A 27,520-nucleotide genomic window follows, 5' to 3' on the forward strand; every position below is an offset into this window, starting at 1 on the left:
TTACTTTTGAATTCAAGGTTTAATTCTCACCAGAAGAGAAACCTGGCCTTTGATACATCAAGTACAATATCCACAGAAGTATGTGCTCCTATTATTTTTGAGAGAACAGGTGTGTTTTAAAGAGTGTTCCTTTTCTTAGTTCTGTCCAGTAAGCAAAGTCTAAGTTGATTGGATCATTACTTCAAACCAAGATGCAGCAGCTTTCTTATAGGAGCAGGACCTCCCCAGTAGCCCCTACAGGGTGGAAAAAAGTTTTAGCAACTGTATACTATATAAATTAGACAACCTTTTTCATTGTAACTGAGTAAACTTTACTATTGCTCCTAACTACCACCACACCCCTTACAAATACAATGCTTCAAGTTTTCTTTCAGGGAACAGGAGTCTTTTCAGATATAGTTTCATGGGTTTACTAGTAGATTGCAAATAGATGAGCAGGAAATTAAGGAGAGTTCTAAGAGCATAATGGGGTTTCAGTACTGGTAATGTTATCACCAGCACTGATTTGGAGAAAAATTTCTTGTGACTGCATAAAATGCCTAGGATGATCAGAAACAGTCTTGGTCTTTTAATGACATATTGAAGTCAGAATATTTAGTATTGCTGGATGTGTCTGCCAAAGTTGTTCAGATGTGTTAGATCAGGGGTGGCCAACCTGAGCCTGGGAAGGAGCCAGAATTCACCAATGTACATTGCTGAAGAGCCACTGTAATGTCAGGGCCTTCCTCCCCCCCATCAGCACCTCCTACCCACTAGCAGCCCCATGGATCAGCACCTTCCCCTCCCTCTTGATCAGCTGTTTTGTGGTGTGCAGGAGGCTTTGGGGGAGAGGGGGAAGTGAGGGTACTGTAGGCTCGGAAGGGGTGGAGTCGGGGCAGGGCCTGTGGCAGAGCTAGGGGTTGAGCAATGAGCACACATACCCCTCCCCCTGGCACATTGGAAAGTTGGTGCCTGTAGCTCCAGCCCCAGAATCAGTGCCTTTACAAAGGAGTCCCATATTAACTTCTGAAGAGCCCTATGTGGCTCTGGAGCCACAGGTTGGCAACCCCTGTGTTAGATGGTGGTGACATGAAATGGAAGCATTCTGATGAGCATAATCTGCTCATTTTAAACCACAGTACAACCTGCTGCAGGGGTATTGTGTACATTTTGAATGGATCACCTGAGGAGCCAAAGTTACTTTGTATACATTGGGAGTACTTACTTTAGTAATCCATTCCAGTAAAGAAAAGGCATTAGATCAGCTTTCATGTAGTACATGAGTAGTCTCTCCTTACTCTGGTCAATGGGAAGCGTTTCCAGAGGCTGAGAATTATAGTCAAATTCTGCTAGAATCACTCTATTGTAGTCTGTTACAATGGGACAGGAAGTGTATCCATCGTACTACAATGAAAGATATCTTTTCATTATCATGTACATCTTGCACAAAAACTGCTACAGGCAAGCTCTACCTGAATTGGGTTTATCCAAAAACCTCTTCAAAATCACTTAGCTTGTGAAAGATTCCAGCATGAGTGCACTAGAAACTGTAGTTTTCAAAATCATAACAAATGCAGCAATTCAAGTTTCTCTATAATGCTGTACCAACAGGCCTCAACCCTGAGCTAGAGCAGGAACCATTCAATCCTTTTGGCACTGCCAAAAACAGTATGTAGTTAATAACAGCATGTTTGTGGTTGTGAGGATATTTAACTACTTTTCCCTCCCTCACTACAAACTTGAGCCAGTGGTCACTAGACAGGAGCTTCTATTCTCCCTCACATAGGAGGACATAAAATGTAATTGTGGCAAATTCAAAATGCATGAAGAAGGATATACTTTTCTAGTCCAATAGGTAGTTAGACTGTTGAACTCATTGAGACGCAGAATGATTCAAAAAGAGATGAGACATTTATAAGTATAACAAGAGTATCCAGAGAGATATGGCGAATGCTAACAAATCTCGGAAGGGATATTAAATCTCAGGTCTTAGATTGAAATGAAGGCACAAGCCAATCTCTATATTGGGTTCTCGAGACAAATTATTTGCTGGCCTCAGTCTGGCCACCAACTCTTGCTGGTGGCTGCTTTCACGCTGTTTTCTTAAAATTCGTAATTAGCTTTAGGAAAAAATTTATGCACACGTAAAATATCCTACCTAGTAAGTGTTTTTCACTTTTTCTATTTTAAAAAGTGAAAAACAATCACTTTTCACAGCAGCCTTACTGAGCCCCAGCAAGTCTGGGGACAAATTAAGACCTGGATGGGGGGAGGAATGGAGCCTGAAGCCACATGGCTGGGGGACAGAGGCCCAAGCTGCACGTCTGGAGAACTGGTGCCTGGGGCTGAAGCCCAAAGCCTGAGCACCACCATCTTGGGAAGGTGGGGAAACTCATCAGCTGTCTGCTCCTCCAGTGGTGTGCCCCAGCTGTATCCAGAGTGGGGACAGAGCCCAACCCCTGCTGGCAGCCCCAGCAACCAAACACCAAGGTGGTACATACAGAAGCAACAGGGAGAGGAAGAGGCTGCTGCTTTGTTGCCTCCCCCAGACAAAAAACCCATACACCCCAGGAGACTGTGGCCGCAAGAAAACCCCCTGGTGGCTACATTTGAGAAACATGACTAAACTTGTCAGGGGCAGAGATTGTCTTTTCTGTGATTGTACAGTATCTAGCACATGGACCCCCTTCTTTGGTTTGCCTTCAGGCACTACTCTAATAAGCAGAATAAATGACTATTGGACACCAGGATCAGACCTAATGTGGGAGGGGGAAGGAAGAAGCAGCTTAACAGCTGCCTACAGCGGGCATCTTACACCTTCCTTTGAAGCTGCCGCAGCTGGCCACTAAAAAGACTGACAAACTTCCCAAATGCAACAGGCATGTCTTTGACTTTGCCTAACATCGACATATAGCAACTTGTATATTTTATCAAAAATAATTTAAATCCTACCAAAACAAGGCATTCCATTGCTCACACTTCTCCCACAGGGAGCGGATAATAGAGCAAACAACAGATGATAGTTATGTAGTCTATAAGCTATAAGTCTGTAGCTTAATGCAGTGCTTGTAGGCAATCATACATAGTCTTAAACTGCTTATCAGTGTAGTATAATAGACTTATTGGTCAGTTCAGTCAGCTCTTTTGTTCATTCTTCCTACTTAGTGAGTCAGTAAAGCAACTGTATCATTGGTGGCTAGACTAGGCTTTGTCCACAGGGGGAAAATTTAAGCTTAACACATTGTCAGTTTCTTTTTAAAGGGTCTTTCTTCCCCCTCCACTCCACTGCTATGCAGCTTGTTAGCCTTAAAAAAAAAACCTCCCCACACCCCCAAATTATGTGACTCTTGTATAAATACTAGTTAGTTTTAGTATCCAATAAGTCCCCTTAATTATTTTAAGTTTTCTTGGATTCTCCATAATCTTAAGTATCCTTTTCCCAGAAAGGCTTAACATAATATTAGTTTCAGCATAACTGACAAGGTTTTGAAATTACACTAAGTTTTTTCCTTCAGTACCTTTCTCCTTTAGAAAGTCAACTTAAAAATTCAGGAGTGAAGAATTGTGTGACTGGATGGAGGAGAGTGGTACCCTGTCTGTTCTTCAGCACCTGTTACTGCTGACGAGGACAAATATAACTAAACTAAGCTGCATATGAACAATTAAACTGCTGTATTTTAAGAGCACAAACACCTAAAATATAAGCAATACTCTACCTACTTTTATTATTTAAAAAACTGATCGAGGGTAATTCTAATAAGGCAATTTCTTAGAAACATTAAAAATACCTTTTTAGTTGGCAATTGGCTCTTCATTACTGAAGAAATTGTTTTATCAAGCACTGCAGACTGGGCAGCTACGTAAGAGATAAAAGTTAGTTACACAACTTTGGCTACATTGCAGTTGAAGCATTTTCCTGCTATAAGTAGTATTTACACTACAATATGGTAACAATAATACAGTACATGGAAACTATTGTACAATTCTGTTTGTTTAGTAGAATGGGAATAATTCAGCTTTTTTTAGGTTGTATATTCTCCAGTATAATCTAGTTGGACTTCTTCACATTTGTTTAATAATTTTTTCCCTAGTTATTTCTACAACAGATAAGATATTGGTGCATGTTAGCAAAGTCTGAACTTTTGGGGAAAGGGGAGGGGGAGTTCTAATTCCAAAATATTTTGGAAGTTTCATATTAAAGTTCCAGCAGGCTGATTGTATAAAAATATTGTATAATGTTAAAAAGGGAGCTGTGACAAGTTATGGCAACATTGCCTGTGATGGGTTAGTTTAATACACTACTCATTTTAGGTGCACATTTTTCTTATACCAATAACTACAATTTTAGTAGCCTTAATTGATTTAGTTATTGTATTTCCATATTCTATGGCCACAGTATTTAAAATTCAAATTTTAACCATGATAGGCATATGCCTAAAGTCCATTTTGTACAGTTCAAGTGCAGTGACTGCAAGAACAGTACATGGGATCATTTGACTATGACAGTCTTAACACTCATAGCATATGCATGTACTTTGAGATACAATAAAGAGTTGTATAACTGAAGGATGGAATAAGTGAATTAGTGTTATGTTCATTTTCCATAGATTGTCACACTCCATCTCTGTGCCAGAGATAAATAAAAACTCAGATCAGAGGTGTGGGGTATGAGTGTTGAAACTGCATGTTAAGAACAGTTGAAACCTGCTATCTGTAGTCCATATTTTAAGTTTTGGGAAACAGCATTGTTACTTTGCAAATAAACAAAACTTTTTAATCACTACAAGCCAACTGTACTTTGTCAGAAGAAGTTTCTCTCTTACCACAAGGGTTAAGTCTGTTTTCTGAAAGATGGTCCAGCTGGAACATGCAAGTGTAATTATTTAAAACAAAAAAAAAAATTAACCATTAAAAAAACAAGACACTGAACTATACCTATAGCTGCAGCAGTTTTTGATGTTGGAAGGTTGGTGCAGTCTCCAATACCAAACACATTGGGGTATTTCTTGTGTTGCAGAGTTTCCTTATCTACATCTAACCAGCCAGCTGCATCTGAAACAGGATTGTTCATGAGTACATCAGGCGGTCCCATAGGTGGTGTGACATGAAGCATTTCATACTGGGCAGAGAAAGAAAGAAACAGCTAGATAAATGGAATTCAATGAACACGATTAAAATTGATACCCTTATTATAGCAGGTCAGATCTGCATTGGGATGAGGGGAGAAGATTAAAGAGTGGGGGAGAAAAGGCTCTTTGCCTTGTTACAGTCAAATGTAAGGTTCAGCTTTAGTATTTTGAGTGTGTCCTTGCTACATGCTTTAAGATCGCTAGCCAGTTACTGATCCACTCCAGCTGTGCTATTCAAACAATTTTAGTCAGAGCAGAGCTTCTTTTGACCACTCAGCTACATCCGCTGAGAGTGCAGATCCTGCTCAGAGTTTTATGAGGGAAAGGACAATATTACCGTTTTAGCTGGGATAGCCCCTTTTTTTGGTTCCATGTTTGAAGTTAGTTACTCAGTTTTCTACATGCTGGGAGGTGGAATCTCAGTATTTAGTATTTCAGTTGACAGTAAATAGTGATGGCAAAAACAGAAGACCAAACTAAAGGCCTGAAAGCTTCTACCTTACTGACCTGATAAACCTCAGTCACTCCAGGTGTGTCTAAATTCTCAAATACAGCTTCTTGTTTGTCTGCTCGAACCTCAATGAGATTGTGTTTGTAGTTAACAACAATATTCCTAGCCTTTATTATCTCCAGCAATCTATTAGCATACTTCTGAACAGTAAAAATTGATCCAAGCGAAGTATTGAAGATGATGTTGGCTTTGGATCGTTTTCCTGTCTGGATAGAAAGAAATTAATTTAACAGTGACCAAAGTACAAAAGCAGTAGAACGGGCTAGCAACACTACACTATTGTAAATGTGTAACTAGCTGTTTTGATTTTTCATATATTAATATGCAAACAGTTAAAATGTGGGTATTGGAGCCACACCATCTCAAGATTTGATCCTCTCAGCTATCTGATCAGAACATAAGAACAGCCGTACTGGGTCAGACCAAAGGTCCATCTAGTCCAGTATCCTGTCTGCCAACAGTGGCCCAACACCAGGTTCACTCCTTCTGGGGCACCTAACAGGTAATGATCTAGTGATCTCTCTCCTGCCATCCATCTCCACCCTCCGACAAACAGAGGTGAGGGACACCATTCCTTACCCATCCTGGCCAATAACCATTAATGGACTTAACCTTCATGAATTTATCCAGTTCTCTTTTAAATGTGGTTATAGTCCTAGCCTTCACAACCTCCTCAGACAAGGAGTTTCACAAGTTGACTGTGCACTGTGTGAAGAACTTCCTTTTATTTGTTTTAAACCTGCTGCCCATTAATTTCATTTGCTGGCCCCTAGTTCTTGTATTATAGGAACAAGTAAATAACTTTTCCTTATTCACTTTCTCCACATCACTCATGATGTTATATACTTCTCATATCCCCCCTTAGTCTCCTCTTTTCCAAGCTGAAAAGTCCTCGTCTCTTTAATCTCTCCTCATATAGGACCCATTCCAAACCCCTAATCATTTTAGTTGTCTCTCTCTGAACCTTTTCTAATGCCAGTATATCTTTTTTGAGATGAGGAGACCATATACTGTCTTATTCGCTATCCCGCTTTTAATGATTCACAATATCCTGTTTGCTTTTTTGACTGCCGCTGCACACTGCGTGGACATCTTTAGAGAACTATCTACAATGAATCAGGAAAAAATCTTGGAGTCGTTGTGGTTAAATTAGCCCCCCCCCCATCATATTGTATGCATAGTTGGGGTTATTTCTCCCCCCCCCATGAACATTACTTTGTATTTATCCACATGAAATTTCGTTTGCCATTTTGTTGCCCAATCACTTAGTTTTGTGAGATTTTTTTGAAGTTCTTCACAGTCTGCTTTGGTCTTAGCTATCTTGAGCAGTTTAGTATCATCTGCAAACTTTGCCAACTCACTGTTTACCCCTTTCTCCAGATCATTTATGAATAAGTTGAATAGGATGGTTCTAGGACTGACCCTTGGGGAACACCTCTAGTTACCCCTCTCCATTCTGAAAATGTACTATTTATTCCTACCCTTTGTTCCCTGTCTTTTAACCAGTTCTCGATCCATGGAAGGACCTTCCCTTTTATCCCATGACAACCTAATTTACATAAGTGCCTTTGGTGAGGGACCTCAAAGATTTCCAGAAAGCTTATGTCCTCTGGATCCCCCTTGTCCACATTTGTTGCCCCTTCAAAGAACTCTAATAGATTAGCAAGACACGATTTCCCTTTACAGAAACCATGTTGGCTTATGCCCAACAATTTATGTTCTTGTGTGTCTGACAATTTTATTCTTTATGACTGTTTCAACTAATTTGCCCGGTACTGACGTTAGACTTACCAGTCTGTAATTGCCAGGATCACCTCTAAAGCCCTTTTTAAATATTGGTGTTACGTTAGCTATCATCCAGTCATTGGGTACAGAAGCCAATTTAAAGGACAGGTTACAAACCATAGTTAATAGTTCTGCAACTTCACATTTGAGTTCTTTCAGAACTCTTGGGTGAATGCCATCTGGTCCCGGTGACTTGTTACTGTTAAGAGGAGATTTTGGAATTACTTGATAAACTTATGATACCTCAATCTGTGACAATTCCTCCAATTTGTCACCTACAAAAGCCGGTTCAGGTTTGGAAATCTCCCTAATATCCTCAGCCATGAAGACTGAACCAAAGAATCCATTTAGTTTCTCTGCAATGACTTTGTTGTCTTTAAGTGCTTCTTTTGTATCTTGATTGTCCAGGGGCCCCACTGGTTGTTTAGCAGGCTTCCTGCTTCTGATGTACTTAAACATTTTATCATCTTTTGAGTTTTTGGCTATCCGTTCTTCAAGCTCCTCTTTGGCTTTTCTTATTAAACTTTTACACTTAATTTGGCGGTGGTTATGCTCCTTTCTATTTACCTCACTAGGATTTGACTTCCACTTTTTAAAAGATGCCTTTTTAAACTCTCACTGCTTCTTTTACATGATTGTTAAGCCACGGTGGCTCTTTTTTGGTTCTTTTATTGTGTTTTTTAATTTGGGGTATACATTTGAGTTGGGCCTCTATTATGGTGTCTTTGAAAAGCGTCCAGGGATTTCACTTTAGTTACTGTACCTTTTAATTTCTGTTTAACCCCTCATTTTTGCATAGTTCCCCTTTCTGAAATTAAATGCCACAGTGTTGGGCTGTTGAGATGTACTTCCCACCACAGGGATGTTAAATATTATGGTCACTATTTCCAAGCAGTCCTGTTATAGTTATCTCTTGGACCAGCTCCTGTGCTCCACTCAGGACTAAATCGAGAGTTGCCTCTCCCCTTGTGGGTTCCCGTACCAGCGGCTCCAAGAAGCAGTCATTTAAAGTATCGAGAGATTTTGTCTCTGCATTTTGTCCTCAGGTGACATGTTCCCAGTCAATACGGGGATAACGGAAATCCCCCACTATTATTGAGTTCTTAACGTTGATAGCATTTCATTGTCACTATCACTGTCCTGATCAGGTGGTCAATAATAGATCCCTAATGTTATATTCTTATTAGAGCATGAAATTACTATCCATAGAGATTCTATTGAAGTAAAAATCTTAAGTGAATCCACATGTTCATTTGATTCTACATTTTCTTTCACATATAGTGCCACTCCCCCGCCCCACACACAACCTGTTCTGTCCTTCCAATATATTTTTGTACCCCGGAATGATTGTGTCCCATTGATTGTCCTCAGTCCACCAGGTTTCTGTGATGCCTATTATATCAATATTCTCCTTTATCACGAGGCACTCTAGTTCACCCATCTTATTATTTAAACTTCTAGCATTTATGTACAAGCACTTTAAAAACTTGTCACTGTTTATTTGTCTGCCCTTTTCTGATGTGTCCGCTTCTTATTTATGTGAATGTTTCTCATCTGATCTGGCCCTTACATTATCCTCTTCCATCCTCTCTCCCCCTGACTAAAACCTAGAGAATCTATCAATAGACTCTCCTCTAAGAGACGTGTCTGTCCAATCCACATGTTCTTATGCAGCAGTCGGCTTCCCCCCCCCCTCCCTGCAATCTCCTAGTTTAAAAACCACTCTGCAACCTTTTTAATGTCAAGTGCCAGCAGTCTGGTTCCACTTTGGTTTAGGTGGAGCACATCTCTCCTGTATAGGCTTCCCCATCCCAAGTTTCCCCAGTTCCTAATGAATCTAAACCCCTCCTCTCTACACCATCGTCTCATCTACACATTGAGACTCTGAAGCTCTGCCTGCCTACCTGGCCCTGCACGTGGAACTGGGAGCATTTTTGAGAATGCCACCACAGACGTCCTGGATTTCAGTCTCTTCCCTAGCAGCTTAAATTTGGCCTCCAGGATGTCTCTCCTACCCATCCCTATGTCATTGGTACCTACATGTACCATGACCACCGGCTCCTCCCCAGCACTACACATAAGTCTATTTAGATGCCTTGAGAGATCTGCAACCTTCACGCCAGGCAGGCAAGTCACATTATGGTTCTCTCGGTCATCACAAATCCAGCTATCTATGTTTCTAATGATCGAATCTCCCATTACTAACACCTGCCTTTTTTTAGTGACTGGAGCTCCCTCCCTCAGAGAGGTAACCTCAGTGTGAGAGGATACCCTAACACCATCTGGAAGGAGGGTCCCAACTATGGGAAGGTAAGGTCAGCTCTTCTTTGGGTGAGACCTCCCAGGAGGACATTGGTGCCACGTGAAGTGGGGTAGCAGTCATGTATTGGGTATCACTATTATTTGACTGAGTACTAAGCAAGTGCCCTAGCACAGAATAAGGGAGTACAGCATTTTGGACGACATGCAAAATGGAGGGTTTAAAATACTTGCCTATTAAAGGTTCCCTGGCACTGTTAGCCTTAATGTCTTAGCCAAACACCTATCTGGGTATAACATTCTGTCTACATAAGATTCCCCTTGTACTTTCAATTGGGTATAAGCATATTCTTTGCGTCACTTCCTAAGCTGTGTGGTGTGTATTTTTAATAGCTAGTGCATTTAAGTGGCTCCTGTCAGTGGGGGTGTGTGTGTAGTATGCACGCTGCTCTTGGAATCCCTTAGCATGGAAAGTGTTATATATATACACAGTATTAATCTTTGGTATATAGAACAGAGATTTTAAACATGACAGACAAGATCCTGGTCCTGCAATAGCCCCTTTGGTGCCACAAAGCTTACTTTACTAGCCAGCTGAGCATTCCCACAGCATGGGAAAGTCACCAGGTAGTATAGAGCTGGCCAACTCTACACCACCCCTCCACCAACCTGGCTGAGTGGAAGGGGGCCTGGTGACAGTGTTTCTTCACTCCATCTATTCCAAGCAGTTAGAAGGCACCAAACTGGAGCCCATACTAGCCAGTGCAGTTTAGGGCAATCCTGACACTGCTGTAAGTTTTGTTGGGGACTGAATTGGCTCTCTGCTAGGCACAGAAACATGAAGCCGCAATGGTAGCTTAGAGCATCCTTTGTTCCTCAGCTGCACTAAGCCACAATGGTCTGTTTCATATTGACAGAAGCTCAGAAAAGTTTCTGTAAACCAATTACCTTATTAAGATTTAAGTCACAACATCTTTTTCACCTCAGGGTTTATTTTTGTCATAATTACAACATGTTCCCCATAAAATAAGTCTGATCTCTAGCAGTGGTAACAGGCACCAGTGGGGAATGTGATAAAATACGTACCTTTCTCAAGTAGGCCTCTGACAAGTACATGATTTTCTGAGGAGCCCCTCCACATTTCACTGGAGTGTTTGGAAAAGTGAAGATGGCATTTCCTTCCTTGAAGTCTTGCAAAGCCTTCCATGTTTTCTCTACCGTGTGGACTGAATAATTGGAACCTATTTTAGGATAATTAAAACCCTCAGGCAAACCTTTAATCTACAACAAAACAAGACAAGGCTTTTATTAAAACATAGCTGGAACAAACTGATGTAAAATCTTCCCTTGTCTTCAGATATTTTGTAATCTAGAACATAGATCATTTGGGAAACCAAAGTTTTAGCTGAAGGTAGAGCTATTTTCCACTGCACCCACAGACTGCTTAGTTTTTAAAAAGGGGCCCTGTCAGGGGGTGAATCCCCAAAAATAGTGTTTGTGAAAATAAGCTGTACAAAGCAAAAAGCTCAGTATTAACATTTCCATGATTTTTTTTTTTTAAAAAGCGTAACAGTTGTAATCAAACATTGCCAGCAGAGTGCATGTGTTATATAAAATACTGTATCGCTGGGCTCGTGCACAATCAGAGCCTGGCTGGAAGTGAAAAGGATTGATCTGTTTTAATTGTCCAAACTGAGTGAACTTGAAAAGTAAACAATGCTTAAATAGTGAAAAAGTAAATCTGATTTTTTTAAAATATTTCATTTTTTGTCATCTGATGGTTATCTGTAGCAGAACTAAAGAAATCTTGGGCTTTTTTTTTTTTAATATATAAAGTAAACTATTTGTATCCTGAAATGTCTCTCATCACTGCTGTATCAGCATCGCAATCAATTTATTTATCCTCATGACACTCTTACAAGAAAGGGAATTATTCCCTGTTTACAGAGAAGGGACTGGGGCATTTCTGTGGGACAACTCTCCCAAGTAAAGTTACACATGTGCATCAGGGTTTGCAGCACTGACACCTATGCCAAGACGATTGCAAATCAGAGTGAACATGCATGTCAACTCCATGGGACCACTTGCAGTGTGTTAAATTGCGCCCACACACAAATCCTTGCAGGACAGGGGCCTACCCATACCTGTCTTGGAGGCTTTAATTTTAATCATGATTTTATTATTTTTAATCCCAAACTGTTTGAGATCTCGCTATAAACAAGTGGTGACTGGTTTTTCCACACTGCACTTCCCCTGGGTATTCATTGTACTTGTCTGTATCAGGCTGTGCTATAGAAGAGCTAACAGCAAACACTGACAATCACCAAATACTGTGCAGTTTGGTTTCAATAGAACTAATCTCCGTAGGAGGTAGTTGACTTTAGATAAGCAACAAGCTGCTTCTAACTCACAAGTGATGGTTCAAGTAATTGTTTCCACTGTGCCTCTAGAACTACCAGAGCTCCACAGAGTATGATTTTCCCTTTTATCAGAAGCTACGCCACATGCTCACCCAGGCTTAGGACAACAGTTGACGCAGATCCCACATATGCCTCCCACCCCTGTATCTAGGGGACTCAAGGCTTTAGGCTGCACTTGCCTGATACAATGTAATGAACTTTAAGAAAAAAAAGCAGCACCGGAGAAAAAGTCATTGAGACAGATTTGTCACCAGCACCAGTGGAAGCTACTGTACCCTAACAGTACCACTTTCCCCAAATGATCCACTATGGGAGGGCAGATTTAAGTTCCAGAATGGGCTCTATGGTGCTCTCTCCCCCTCCCCCGAATCAACAGAAACTGCCCCCCAAGATGCAATGAATCAATGTCTTGCTTGGGAGGCCTTGACAATCTTCCACATCTGGCCTGGACTAAGCAGGGTTGCAGGCAGCTGCACCATTTGCAAATCCCCTCTCCAGGCAGAAATTCTGCCAGTAGGGGTCTGAAGGCTAGGTGCTGCCGAGGGAAGCTAGGCTGCAATTCAAGCCTCTTTTCTATATTAAATCACTGGACCTCTTGAGATCCCTTGCAGTTCTACATTTTTAGGATTCTACAGTTTATTCAGCCAGCCAATGAAGTGTGATTTCTGTGTGTGATCAGATTTGTGGAGAACACATCTCTCTGTGGAAAGGCACAATGGATCAGGGCCGCCCAGAGGGGGGGGCAAGTGGGGCAATTTGCCCTGGGCCCAGCAGGGGCCCCTACGAGAGTTTTTCGGGGCCCCTGGAGCGGGGTCCTTCACTCGCTCCGGGGGCCCCGGAAAATTCTCGCGGGGCCTGTGCCCCCGGAGCTTCTTCCGCTCCCGGTCTTTGCTGCGGGGGGGGTTCTTCCTCTCTGGGATAGAAGGACCCCCCCACAGCCGGAGTGCAGCCGGGTCTTCGGCGGTGGGGGGGTCCTTCCGTTCCGGGACCCGCCACAGAAGTGCCCCGAAGACCCGCGGTGGGGGCTGCACTTCGGCGGCGGGTCCCGCTTCGGCGGTGGGGGGTCCCCGCCGTGGGTCTTTGGGGCACTTTGGCGGTGGGTCCCGGAATGGAAGGACCCCCCGCCACCGACTTACGCCGGGCCCTCAGCATCCTCTGGGCGGCCCTGCAATGGATAATTAAGAGGACAGCTTTGTGATGTGATTAGAGAGAGTCATTTATGCTGAATGGTTTGAGAATGGCCTCAAATTGGAGCCCCTACCATCCAGTGAAATTTAGAGCCTCTACAGACAGAAAGACATGAATATTCATTCATTACTGTGAGAACTAGTAGACACTTTATATACTGTATTGAAAAGCCACTAAGGTTAGAGGATTATAAAAGTATATAATGCAATTTACACCAGTAAAAATGTATTTGGTTTAAAGCGAATACCTTTTCATAATGCAGCTGAAGCCCAAGGGCAATTATCAAATATTTGTAAGATATCTGTAGTATAAAGAAAAAAAACCAACAGATGTCATTTTAGACATAATGAACTTTGCCTCAAAAGGTTAATTTAAACAATCTGACAACTAATAATGAACACTAACTAACTGTGAGATACTGCAAGGTATGGAAAGCACACCAAGCCATGTATTATAAACCATATGAGGTAAATGCTAAAATGTGGAATGATTAAAAAAATGCATCACTATGAAATAAACTAATACACTGAACATCCAAAACATTTACTCCAATGTTCGGGTAATTATTCCATATTTTGCAGTATCCAATTCATTAAAACAAGTGCTGAAAACATGCTGTTACTTGTCACCTGGAGCAAAAAGCATCTATTGATCTGGAGGGTTTTGTTGTCTTTGTTTAAAAAGAAAAGAAGAAAAAAAAAGCACACAACCCACAGAAGCAATTATCATCATACTATCAGTGTGACAAGTATTTTCAGTACATTTTCAAGACTTGTTGGATAGCGTAGAATGTCATTTTCATGGCACCCATACAGGATGGGAAATTCATTTTGTATTTATGGGAGCCCTCTGGAGTGGGAAATCAGAAGTAAGTGTCAGAAAAACTATCTTAAGGCTCATGGATATCCATCATTATCACTGTTACCTTTTTGTCATCCGCTAAACGGATGCAGTTCTTGTCTGGATCCAACTCTGTAACTCTAGATTTGATCCACTGTACACCTGAAGGAATCACACTGGCTGTCGGACGTCCAGAGGTTGCCAACTGTTTTGCACCAGCGCCAACTAGTGTCCACATGGGTTGATAGTAATGTTTCTGAAAGAAAGAACTCTCAGCTCCACGAATCAGCCTCCATTTCACAGCTGACAGGACTGCAGCGGTAGCTCACTGAGGCCCAGGAAAAGGGAAAGTAGGACAAAGTGCCTCTGATGATCCCCTATAGTGATAGAGGTATTGACTGCCTTTGGAGGGAGTCTGGAGCAGAGAAGGGCTGGCTGTGATGCAGTGCATTAGGCATGTAGCCATGGAACCCAAGAAGATATTTCACTTCAATCAGGTCGTGAAGTTCATAAACATAAGGGCAAGATTGAGTAGTTGCCCACCAGTCTATTGGTTGCACAACCTAGCCCTAAGGGTACGAGTAAGGTGACGAAATGTCCCGATATTATCGGGACCATTGTCTTATATAGGATACCTATTACCTCCCAAGGCCTCCTCCCCCAACCCAATTTTTCACACTTGCCACCTGGTTACCTTAGGTGCGAGGCTTCTGGCTTCCTCTCTGAAGCAACAATATGTTGCTTTTTGATCATGTGAACCTTCACCTAGAATGTGTCGCATTTTGTTCCTAATGAAAGAAGCTGTATAGACAGATGTGTACTTTGTAAATGTCGCCTCATGCACCATAGCTAAAGGCAGTTTTTTATGGTGCATTACACGGTATTCTCCTGGTGGGAGACCTGCGTGGATTTTAATTCTAAATTGCATATCAGAGGGAAGGACCAAGAACACACACAAACCAGCTTCTCAACTAAGGAAAGCTAGTACCTCATTCTCTAAGTTTAAAAGGATTTTTACCTCATGTGGTTCAACAACAGCCACATTTTCAGCTCCCACTTTCCACTTCATCCGAGCGCTCATGGTGATTCCACCACTGCCTCCGCCGAGAACCAGCACTTCGTAGTGATTCTTAGCAGCACACCTGGATGCAGTGTGCAGTTGGGAATAGCCCATTTTCTGCACTCCCAGCCTAAGCACGTGTACAAAAGAACGGCCACAGAAGCAGGTGGACACCGCTCCCATGTTTGACATCTTCAGTCAGTATGAATCTACAAGATAAGGAAAGGCACTGGTGACAACAAAAAGAAACGAGGGGCTGCATGTGCTGTGGGAATGAATTATAGTTGGTCGATAGTGGATTCTAGAGTTCGCCATAATTGACTGTGTTTTAAATGTTATAAGCTCAACCCAGAGCATGGGATAGGTGCTCACAGAATATATATTTTAATAACCAAATAATAAAAAAAAAATCATACAAGCATTTTATTTTTTCTTACGTGCTGAGACTCTGCTCAAGCTTCACAAGCAATTACACCAGGAATTCCATTTTTATGCTGCTTTTGGGATGCGTGTGTTGCTATCAACTCTTGCAGGAGAAATGAAAGACTCTCAGCTTGGGTCTTGGCAATGAAGAAAGCAGAGGGAATTCAGCAGAATGACAGGGTGGCCCTTATCTGTTTTAAGATCCTAAAACCTATTATGTATTTTAAAAAGATTCAGTTCCCTGTCTACAATCATTTTTACCATCTAGGTCAACAAGTTATTGAGATGAATGTTACCAGATGCAAAGTTCAAACCCGTGCCCATCCACCCCTGAAATGATTAAAACAAATGTAAATCAGAATCATAAAAGACAGTGTTCCAGTCTAAAGATATAGCAAGTTATAAAGCATTACCAAGATTTATCTGATCTTTTATTGCAGTTAACCCAATATCAACATACATGACTTTAACCGAGAAAAAAAGCCAACTATGAGAATTTTTTTTCTATAAGTGCAACACCCTTTGATATTTTGCATCTACTAAACACAGATGGGGGGGGGATGCCTTTTAAATAGTTTGTTCAATCATTTATAACCACAATTTACCTTTTCTTTGCTCTGCATATTAGAATAGCAAAATGTTTCCTACTAAGCCATAAATGGTGACAGCAGTGTTGCCAACTCTTTCAATTTTAATCACAAGTCTCAATATTTATTTATAAATATATCCCCAGCTCCTTATTTATTTAGCATGTGGCACAGTTGTCTAGCCAAGTGATGGCATCTTCAGTGGCACAATGCAGTTCTTCTAGGCCACCGCTGATTGGCTGCCGAGACCTTGCCCGGTCCGGAACCTGTTCAACAGGGACCACTGATGACAGGGCAGGTCAAGACCAGGCGGGCAAACTGTGGGGTTGATGACAAGGGACTGGTTGGGGATTATAACAGATCCATTCTTTTCGCCAGAGAGGTTCTGCCCTAACATACTGGCGTGGCAGATGAGACCATAATGTGCGATGTGATGGCAAACATGCAGCTGGTGGTTTAAAAAGGTGATTGTGCAGCGGCAGGCTTGAGTTGGTGCGTACTTTCTCCGGTAACTTGACAGTGGCAACCTCTCATCTGATATGAGGAGGAACAATATTGCTCAGAACTGGAAGCCATAGGAGTGGAGTCATATGCAGGGTGCCAGAGATGATATGCATGGTGGCATGTAACTGTGTATCCAACAGTTCACTGCATGACGACAGACTCCAAACAGGTGCACAGTACTCTGCCGCTGAATACGAGGTGGCAAGAGCTGATGTTCGCAAAGTTGGAGCACGAGCACCCAATGACGAATCTGCCAGTTTACTAAGAAGATTATTGCGTGTCTTAACTTTAGCAGCTATCTTCTTCAGGTGGGCATGGTAACTCATTGTGTAAGCTAAGGTCACACCAAGATAAACCGGTTCTACTTCATGCTTCACCTTCTGATCATTCAGATAAACATTCAGTTCTCGGGTTGCGCTGGCGTGCCGAAGATGGAACAAACTGGAGACTGTTTTTATTACACTTGGCTGGAGGCACCGAATCTTACAGGAGTTAGCTAACTTTGTCATGTCCCAGTTTAAGGCGGCATCAAGCTCATGAACCATCCAGGCCTGGGTACTGCAACAGATGTCGTCTGCGTAAATGAACTTTTGCGACTCCGTTGTTAGCAGGTTATTGATGTAAAGGTTGAACAGGGTTGGAGAAAGCACAGAGCCCTGGGGTAACCCATTGCTCTGTCATCTCCAAGCACTAATCTTCTCCCCGATACGGGCTCTGAACTGCCTATTGTGGAGGAACAGTTCAATGACCCAAGGTAGCAGGACACGCGATACCTTCACGAGCAGGCCAGTGTGCCATACTGTATCATACGCCGCTGTTAGATCGATAAAAACAGCACCTGTTTTCAAGTTTCTCTGGAAGCCATTTTCAACGAATGTGGTCAGCATGAGTACTTGGTCACATGTGCTACAGCCTCAGCGAAAGCTCCTGAAGTCATGTCATAAGATGAAAATCTCAGCCTTTTTTTTTTTTTTTTTTTTAAAAAGGGGGGCTGGGGAGCAGGAGGAGTATGTTTCTGGCCACTCAGAGTTGCAGAGAAAAGCTTGAAAATACAAACCCCAAGGGCTCAAAACCCAGAAAGCAAATAGAAGAAAATATAATAAATGTTGGGTTAATATTTCATTACTTTTAAATGCTTGGAATTGGCAATACTGATCCAGTCACAGTCTCAAGAGATAACACCGCGTGCTAATAGTTTTGAAACAGAGATTCACTGATGTATTTGCCCTTGAAAATATCCTACTTTTTTGAAGGAAATTGAGATTTTTCCCCATGGATAACAAAATCATTTCTCAGATTTTCAGTTAAGTATTGTAGATCTCGGTTTGGGAGATTTCAGGGACTACATAGTTATGACTGGGTGGTATATTTTAAGGAGTCTGATTTGCAGAAGATTTTCAGGCCTCAGAGAGTGAGAGAGTCACTGGAATAATAAACCCTACTTTCATTTTACAGCCCTATTTCCTGTGGGTATGGCACAAATAGCAATTTTAAAAAGGTGGACCCAAGCAAGGTGGACAAATTCTTTTAAGCCTTTAAAAATAAATGAATTTTACCTGAGAGTGGCAGTTCCTGTTCTCTCCAACTCAGCAAGGAGGATCACAGGGAAACAAGTTATATAACTTCCTGATAGACTACGTTTAACTGGGAATCCTGTTTCTGAAACATCATGAACTCAGCATATTTAGACTCTATGTTTTTTAAGATCCTTGTACACAAATAGTAGCTGTAGGTTTGCTGGATATATTTGTTAAGTGGTAATAAACAATATATATATTTCCATCAGGGAAAAGACCAATTTATGTAAGGTGCTATGTAATGATAGTGTTATCCTCTACTTGGCCGAATGGAGTTTAGAAGGAGAAGCTAATCTCTACCTCCCCCCCCACCCATTTTTTTGTGTGTAGCTCTATAAAAAGAAGAAAAAGTGTTTTACTTTTAGTCACACATGTCCTACTGGATTAAAATGTAATATTAACATTTTCATATTGTTATAGACACCATAAATAGAAGAGGATTTCATAGGTATGTACTGTGTATTACCAAGTGCAAATCTATTGCTGCTATTTGTGATCAAGAGTCTAAAAAGATTTGAGTTTATGAATAAATGAATGTGGGAGAAATTCCACAAAGAACTGCAGAAACATAGACCCTGGCTAATAACACATCAATTCCAGTATTATAACATTGTCAGAAACTAGTGGCTAACAATGAGACAGAGGAAACTAAAACAACAATAGTCAGACTACTTAAAACCTACTGAGCTGGAAATTTACACTTCAGCAAACAGTAATATGTCCTTTAACCTGTGTGTTTTACAAACAATTTGAAATAAGCTACTGTAAACAAAATATTCAACTTTAAAATAGCTTTTCACAACACATCAAGAAAGCTATGATTTATGTACCCCACCAGAATTTCACCTGCACCTTCAAGAACACAGTATCTAAAATATTTAAAAGTTAATTTCAAACTCAATTTTAGATAAAGCTATTCTATTTCTGCACCTTATAGTGCAAAACTGCCTAGTAAAAGAAACAAAACTACTCATTGCTTTATACTTCCAGTTTTAAAGTAGCTGTCACTCTAAGAAAAATAAAGATCTATTTTAACAATGTTTTTAGTAAGGTTTTAGAATGTCTTTCCCGCCTTTTCTGTAGTTTTTCATTTTGCTGACATGTTCTTTGTCACCTACTCAAATACAGCACGTTTAGAACCATTACAAAATCTGGGTCACAATCTGAATTGTATACTAAAACTTCATTTCTGGTAAACTCTACTATAGTTGTACTAACAAAAATGTTTAAACAGCATTGACATGTGCTCCTGGGAATGTTTTTCTGCAGACTTTTAGAAATCTCAAAACCATAAATATTCCTTGAAGCTTAATTATGCTGCTGATGTACCATAATAAATTTGTTTCCCCTTGACAGTTTTGTATTTTGTTTCCTAATTTTATGATACAAAATTAAACAAGTGTAAGAGAAGCTAGTGCATGTGACTGATGGAAACAAGACATTTGTGTCTGCACTCCTTAAATAGCTACAGGCTTTTGGAATGCACTGAGCCCCAGAAGACAGTAGAGCTTAGTGGATATGCTGAACTTCCATAAAAAGTTAATGTTTGAAAGCCCCACAGGTGAGCTAAGACAGTATAAATAGTTGAACAGGTCTTGAGAGGAGCAGAAAGGGGCAATTGGTCTATATTCATGATTTTAGTTACTGGGAAAAGAAGATCTTGACTATGAGAACTGGACTCTATTTGTCATTAGAAAAATTGCTCTTTGTTCTAAGGATTGCAGATTTCACAAGTACCATGGAGGAAAAGGGGTTTGTTACCGAATGGGCCTCCCCAAGGCTACAGTATGCCAACCCACATCTCTCCCAAACTATTACATCCCAAGCCCCCCTAAAATTGCTCCGATTAAATGACCCCACTTCTAGCCACCCCAAAATATCTTAACATTAGGCCTATTCCTGCTGCCTGACAAGGTTTGCTATCAACACAACAGAAACGGAGGTAGCCTCTTAGTGCTGCAGCAATCGGTTTTCAGAGGAAACAGTCTAAACAATCCTGCAAATGCTTATTGGTGTAGAAACAACTTATTCATATGAGTAATACCTAGCCCTTCATCAGAAGATCTCAAAGCACTTCACAAAGGAGGTCAGTATCGTTAGCCCCATTTTACAGATGGGGAAACTGAGGCAGAGATGCAGTGACTTTCCCAAGGTCACCCAGCAGCAGAGTCAGGAACAGAACCCAACTCTTCTGAATCCTAGTCTAGTGCTCTATTCACTAGGCAACACTGTTCCAATTAAAATTATCAAGACCCCACTGGTGTGTGGCTTTTTCTTTGTTTATTTAAACAACCCTGGCTTACAAAAGCAATGCTCTAATAACCCTTACGGTATGGTAGTCTCAGAACTACTCCCACCGATGTCATTCACAGGAGCAGAGGTTTACAGGATTGGGCCCTAACTGTTCTTCCTTCCATCATTTTGCAAGGCAAAAGCATGGCCTACGAAAGGTAAGCGGGGCAGAGGGCACAAATGCTATCTTAACAGTGAATCAAGGGCCATATTCACACTCGCATATCACTATCAGCTTATGCCCCTTGCAGACATATGCAGCCATTTAATAAGTATTCTGAATACTGTATCTAGTACTCCACCACCACCCCATATGCACTAGCTAATCCACCAAAGAGCGAACAACTCTAAACAACAAGTTTGGTATTAATTCAGTTTCATGTAAACGGAGGTAGGTCCTTTAGGAAGGCAGCAAAGCAGTCCCTGGTATCAAAAAGGCCAAGAAATGTAAACTGTCAAGGCAATCTCGCGGACTGGCACCAGGCCATGGACCAGTTGTTGAAAAACCCTGCTAGGAGCCCTATCTCAGGACCCAGGAATATCTTCCAGCAACAAACCGAACAGACAATACAAAATGCGAAAAATCATCACATTTATAGAGTGGATACATTTCACATCAACAGACTGTGTGGGCACTGTCTGTCACAACAGCTAACAGACACCATCACAGAACAAATACTTCTGAAGCAAGCTGTGAAATCCAGGGAAACTCAGGGATGACTATACACCAGAAGAATTGCTACTTTGTGCGGGGCAAGCAAAGGTCAGTTTAAAAAAAAATAGAAGTACTAGCTTGATTCAGAAACAAAATGAAAAGATCTGCTGCACAACGAAGAGCCTGCTAGAAAAGTGCTGGCCCCTGATTAACACTGTTCGGACAGAATGCTGATTCTACACTGTACACTCAGCTCAGATTACTGAATTGTACATGGCACACTCCTGTTATCAACATTCATTACTCTTGTGCATACTAAAACCTGCCTCTGTGTGCAAGTTCGTCCTATAGCTGGGTTACTTAACCCTAGTCATCATGAACATTTATGGGTGGTAGGCTGAAAGAGCCAGCACCGGGAAGGCTAAAGATGAACAACAGAGCTACTCTTCCTGTCCTGATAACTGACTTTTTTTTTTTAAATTCAGGAGCTATGGGCCTGAATAGGAATATTACACATTCAAAGGGTGTAATAATTTCACACTCACAACCTCCCAATGAGCCAACACACCAAGGTCTCTGCTAGGGTTGCCACGCCTCCAGGAATGAAAGATAAATCTTTAACTATTGTGCCATGTGATGAAACCTCCAGGAACAGATCCTACCAAACCTGGCAACCCTGGTCCCTGCCCGCCCAGGGCTGGCAGTTATTTCACAATAAATTACCCCTCCCAGGAGACTTCGCAGAGGCTGGGGGAAGGAGATACAATCCCGGCCAGCGCTGCCTCTGACTCAGCCTAGTTCTAATGCCCCAGGCTAGGAATCAAACGCTGCCGGGCAGGGCACTGCCCGAGGGGCACACGGGGCTCTGCACGCGGGAGCTCTGCGGAGCCAGGCCTCCCCCGGGCGGGCCGGTCGCTCCCCGCGGGGAGGTGAGGGGCGTGCGCCGCACGCCTCGCAGCGCCCCCGCAGCCTGCGGCCACTCAAGGCAGGGCGGGCGGAGGCGGCCGGGGTGGCGCAGCCGCTTTCTCCCTCCAGAGCCAGGCGGGGAGTTCAAGGCTGCAGGGCTGGGCGAGGGGCCCGAGCGGGAAGGGGCCCGCGGGGAGGCCGCTCCAGTTTTCTCCCTGGGCAGCTGCCAGCGAGCGGAGCCCTCCCCCTGGCTGCAGGCTTCTCCCGGGCAGCGTTAGCGGGCAGTGCAGGCAGCTCCCGCCGGCCCAGCACAGCCCCCTGCAGCCACCGCACGCCCCAGAGCTCGGCCGGCCCGGGGGCGCTCCGCGCAGCTGTGCGCGCTCGCTCGGGGCCACGTCCTGGAGCGCGGCCAGCGCCGGACACAGGCGCCCATCAGCCCCTGGCCTAGCGGCGCTGCCCCCCGCACCCGGGACTCGCCTGCCTGTGGCGCTGGGGAGCCCTGGATGCGCGCCGCCGCCGCCGAGCTCCTACCTGGTTCGCCGCCAGCAGCGCTCGCCTCTTATCCTTGCGCAACCGGCGCGATCAGCTGGGAGGGGCCGGGCCCGGATCTCCCGGGTGCGCGGAGGCATTTCACAGCCGGGCAGCGGCGCTGCGCGGGGTGGCGGGGACCGGAGTCCAACAGGCCCAGGCCCCGAGCCAGCGCGTCCGCCTGGCTCAGCCCACGGGCCCTTGGCAGGGAGCGGGGGAGCGAGCCCGTGGGGGCGGGCAGCCGCAGCGGCTCTCCCGGGGCGGGGCTGCACCCCCAGCGTGCGGGGCGGTTGTCAAGTGATTTGGGGTCCGCGGGGCAGGTGCGAGAGCTGGCGGCAAGGCGTGTAATGCAGGGTGATGGCGCAGCGCTGCAGCGCGAGCAACTGCCAGGGTCTGTGAACAACGTGCTCCCAGCACCGCTGCACGTCGCCTCCTGCACGTGCTGTTAAATACAATACAACTGACCATCACTGAAGGGGGGGCTTTGCTCCCAGGAGCAGATAGGAGTTATTCTCTCCCCCGCCCCTGCTTTCTTGGCTTCCCAGAATCTTACAAAAGATCAAAGAAATATAAAATACCAAGAAGGATGGTCAATTGCAAGTGCAACTTGTATTCCATCAAAATTAATAGCAACTTGAACTATCCCTAGTTCTAGCCGGTGCATGACTCTTCTTGATCAGATCAATACAGTGCTTACAAAAGTATGGCCCACCCCCAGAAAATCAGAATGTGCAATCTCTTCTACTTTGCTGATACATTATCTGTTTTAAACTTTACAGGTTTTAGTTTTCTATCCCCATGCATTCCCCCTGCTCCCTTTTTAGTTAGTCTAAAATTAACATTTTTAGTGGCACAAGTTTCTAAGCCTCCCCTTGTGATAAATTCAAAAAAGAACATTTGACAGGGGGTTTTTTTGGTTAAGCATCCTCTATCCTTAACCATTTGCGGTGGAATCACTGTACATGTAAAATGAATGATTATTACAGAATTTATCAATTATGCTTTCACTAATTTTACTCTTTTCATTAACAGACACTTGAGAAAGAGAGACAGGAAATGTTCACAAACACCCTCCCCTCCCTTAGATTAGGAATGTAAGATGCCTGTGTCTTCTTAGACACAATTATAAGTCTCAAAAGCTTGTCTCGTTCACCAACAGAACTTGCTCCAATAAAAAATATTATCTCACCCACCTTGTCACTGAAAAGGTAGCCATTCTCTGCCTTCTGGTCCAAAAGGACTGATCTTCAACTGTATCTATTGGGAAAAAACTTCATTTCCCCAATACAAAGATAGTTTGAGAATTAAGTCTTTTATTCCATGCCTCCCCTCCCATACCTGGGTGGGAGTTCCCCCACATTTTACTATTTTAACAAACAAGTTTTTAAAAATTGGTCTGTTAATTATTCTGATTGATCAAAATGTTTCTAGAAACAGCAGATTAGGCTGAGCATGAAGAAAACACTTACCTCTAGCAGTAAAGGGAAACTCTTCCAGCGGCAAGTCAGTGCTGCCAGAAGTGTCTGGCAGTTGTAGTGTCTTAGCAGGATTAGTGTGCAGGCTGGAGAGCGAAGGACTGATGTATGTCTGGCCTTAACACACCGCTACATTGGGCACCTGATTGGCTGCAGTTGGACAACTCCCTCACAGAGACTGGTCCCCTGACTAAAGCTGCAAGTGAGAGCTAAGACTATGTTCATCATCCCTTTTCTGCCTTCCTAGGGAGTCCAGACCACACACCCCAAAGAGACTGACTGGCCTGAACTTTTTATTACCCCATTCCATAGAAAAATCGGATCAGGTCTGGGAAAAACGGGTTTCAATTTAGTTATGAACAGATGGTAGGTTACATTTGCAACCACCTGTTGCAAAGGTTGTTGGATCTGAGATGCTGCCCCGTAGGAGTATGCAGTCTTCGAGACCAGGAGGCTCCTTCATCCCACTTCAGCCCTACCTTCTCAGGGACAGCTCAGGATCTGCACAGCCAAGTATCTCTCAGCAACATGTGCCTGTCCCTGTGGTACAATTTTCTAACATAAATAGTTATAAATTGCGCCAGTCCATAATACAGAAGTGGGGGAGGAAAGTATGTTTTATTTCCCATTCCTAAATATGTCTGCTTGTGTATATGTCAGTCTAAGCTTAAATTGTGAGCTCTGGAAAGTGCCTAGCAGAAAGCAAGCACTACCATAAACAGATAACAACAACAGGTGGAGATAGGCAATGGAGAAGAAAAGCAACTGTAAAGTCGTGTCTGATTTCTTCAAGTCTTGTTTCTTTACGGAGAAATTTAAAATACGCTTCTTCCTGGAGGCCTCTAAATTGCAACAACTCCCCATCAAAAGGAGAACTAACAAAATAGACAAATCAGCAAAATACACAAAATATAGTAACAAATATGTTCCCAAGCAGGCTACCAATGTCATCCTACATCCACTTTTGAAGCTTAGGAGGGCAACAGACATGGGTGAGCAGTTAAATTTCTCCATGCAGGTATGAAAGATCACGTGAGGTGTATTTTATTTGTAGTTATTTTTCCTACATTTGTAACTAGACTCAGGAGCAATTACAGAGATTGCCAGTAGTAAAACCATCATATCTGCCACAATTGTGAGTCATTTCCTTAATTTAAATCTCTTAAGCACTTAGACTTTGACTGGAATTTCTTCTGTGTGAGCCACCCTCTTCCCACCAATAAAACAGAAGTTGCACTCTAAACTGCACTTTAAAAAGACTGAAAAATCATTCATGTCCTACAGCTACTATAAAAAAAGATGAACTAAGCCATCTCTTTCCTACACCATATATAAATCATTTTAACCTGCAATTATAAAGCAGAAATCAGAACAAATTAAACATCTAAAAAAAAAAAAACCCACAAAAAAAAAACCCACCTTGCAAGGAAAAACAGGCCCAGAATCTGTCTCTCTGCAAAACACTTATACACGCATATTTAGTAACTGAAGAGTAACCTGATCAGAAATCATTTCCTTTCACCTCTAACCATGTGGTCCACATTATACAGTGTGTGAAATGCTATATCACACAAAAGTAATGAACTAACAACAAACCTCAGATCAACTAATCTATTACAATTTCCTTGACAAAACAAGTTTTGCACAATTTTAAACAATTACTGGGCTTTTCAGAATATCTGATGCTCATTAACTAGAGACTATTGTAACACACACAAAGAAATCAGAACTTGGTTTAAGATTAAGTACTGTTTTAGTGGGTTTTAAAATTTCATGTCTCATATTTCGTTAATAGCACGCAGTATAGGCCTGCTCGTGTTACCACTTAAATCCATATCAAAATTCCGACTGACTAAAATGAGATTAGGGTCAAGTCCAACATGTAATAATTTTGTTGATATTCAACTAACTTGTTTGAACATATGATATCAACATCACATAAATACAAATGACTGATCAATGCACTTACGTGACTAGTAGTAAGAGGCAGTTGGTAATACAAGTGGGCTTACTGCAGGGTCTGAATCTGTTGAAAACCAGACACATGCCATGAGACAGAAGTATTTATATGCAGAGCAGTTAATTAATATATCTTGAAGCTATGGAACTCACAGTTCTGGACTCAGCAAAATATAAAATTCTCAGGCTGCTTAACCTCATCTATTCCCACAGCAGGGATCTCTAACTCTATTAAATATTTAACCATAGGAAAGGGCTTCAGTTTCAAGTTCTGGCTCCGGTTATTGAACCCCTAAAATCTACAGTTATACCCTATCTGCCCACATACTGGCCTGTATGATGACTGTATTTGCTGAAAAACAATTGTAGCCATCACTTTCTTAAATGGAGACTGTGGTTATTATTACATCAGCTGATGCTCATGGGTCATCTGAGAAAAAGAGCTACTAAAATCTCAGTAAAATCAATCATAATTAGGAAGGGTAGATAAGAGAGCAGGGTAATCTCCAAACAACATATTTTAGATTTCACATTTACGCATTGGGGTATTAGCTTCAAGTTGCTGGCATCCTAATGCTCCCGTAACAAACAGTGCCTGTTGTATAGAAATGTATGGCTAGAAGAGACCTTGGGAGGTCATCTATTCTAGCCCCCTGTGATGAGGCAGGAGCAAGTATATCTAGGACCCTCCACTGTAACCTGTTTCAGTACTTAACTATCCTTAGAGTTAGAATATTTTTTTCTGATATATAACCTAAATCTGCTTGTTGCAGATGAAGCCCATTACTTCTTGTCCTGCCTTCTGTGGAATGGAGAACAAGTGATCACCATCCTCTTTATTAACAGCCCTTAACATACTTGAAGACTTATGTCTCCCCTCAGTCATCTTTTCTCAAAACTAAACATGCCCAGGTTTGTTTGGTTTTTAACCTTTCCTCATAGGTCAGGTTTTCTAAAACTTGTATCATTTTTGTGGCTCTCCTCTGGACTCTCTCTGATGTGTCCACATCTTTCCTAAAGTGTGGTGCCTAGAACTGGACACTGGACTCCAGGCCAAATCCTGGAGACTTTTCCCCAGGCCATGTCCTTTAGACTTTGCCAAATCATGGAAATTTCCACTGACTTCAAAAGGGACTCTCTCCAATTTGTCCACCGTGTGGTGCTCAGAACTGGAAACAGTACTCCAGCTGAGGCCTCACCAGTGCTGACTAGAGGGGGACAATTACCTCCCATGTCTTAGGGTACGTCTACACTACGGGATTATTCCGATTTTACAGAAACCGGTTTTTTAAAACAGATTGTATAAAGTCGAGTGCACGCGGCCACACTAAGCACATTAATTCGGCGGTGTGCGTCCATGGTCCGAGGCTAGCGTCGATTTCCGGAGCGTTGCACTGTGGTTAGCTACCCCATAGCTATCCCAAAGTTCCCGCAGTCTCCCCT

The 27,520-nt window shown here is 42.6% G+C and overlaps 1 protein-coding gene across 2 annotated transcripts; it reads right to left on the bottom strand.

The window, feature by feature from the left end:
- Positions 1-22,848, bottom strand: SQOR (sulfide quinone oxidoreductase). 2 transcript variants are annotated; one of them, XM_044979283.1, is made up of 10 exons: positions 22,647-22,848; positions 15,130-15,380; positions 14,197-14,367; positions 13,519-13,572; positions 10,750-10,944; positions 5,616-5,825; positions 4,915-5,098; positions 3,768-3,835; positions 1,205-1,383; positions 1-234 (listed from the first exon to the last, which is right to left on the bottom strand). In XM_044979283.1, the coding sequence occupies exons 2-10, from the start codon at positions 15,361-15,363 to the stop codon at positions 177-179; spliced, it is 1,353 nt and encodes a 450-aa protein (XP_044835218.1). In that variant the 5' UTR covers positions 15,364-15,380; positions 22,647-22,848; the 3' UTR covers positions 1-176. The 2 variants fall into 2 exon arrangements, with proteins under 2 accessions (XP_044835218.1, XP_044835217.1); XM_044979282.1 differs by having other exon boundaries at positions 22,593-22,848.
- Between the last annotated feature and the right edge of the window lie 4,672 nt (positions 22,849-27,520).

This window comes from Mauremys mutica, chromosome 11 (genome assembly GCF_020497125.1).
Source record: "Mauremys mutica isolate MM-2020 ecotype Southern chromosome 11, ASM2049712v1, whole genome shotgun sequence".
Taxonomy (NCBI): Eukaryota; Metazoa; Chordata; order Testudines; family Geoemydidae; genus Mauremys; species Mauremys mutica.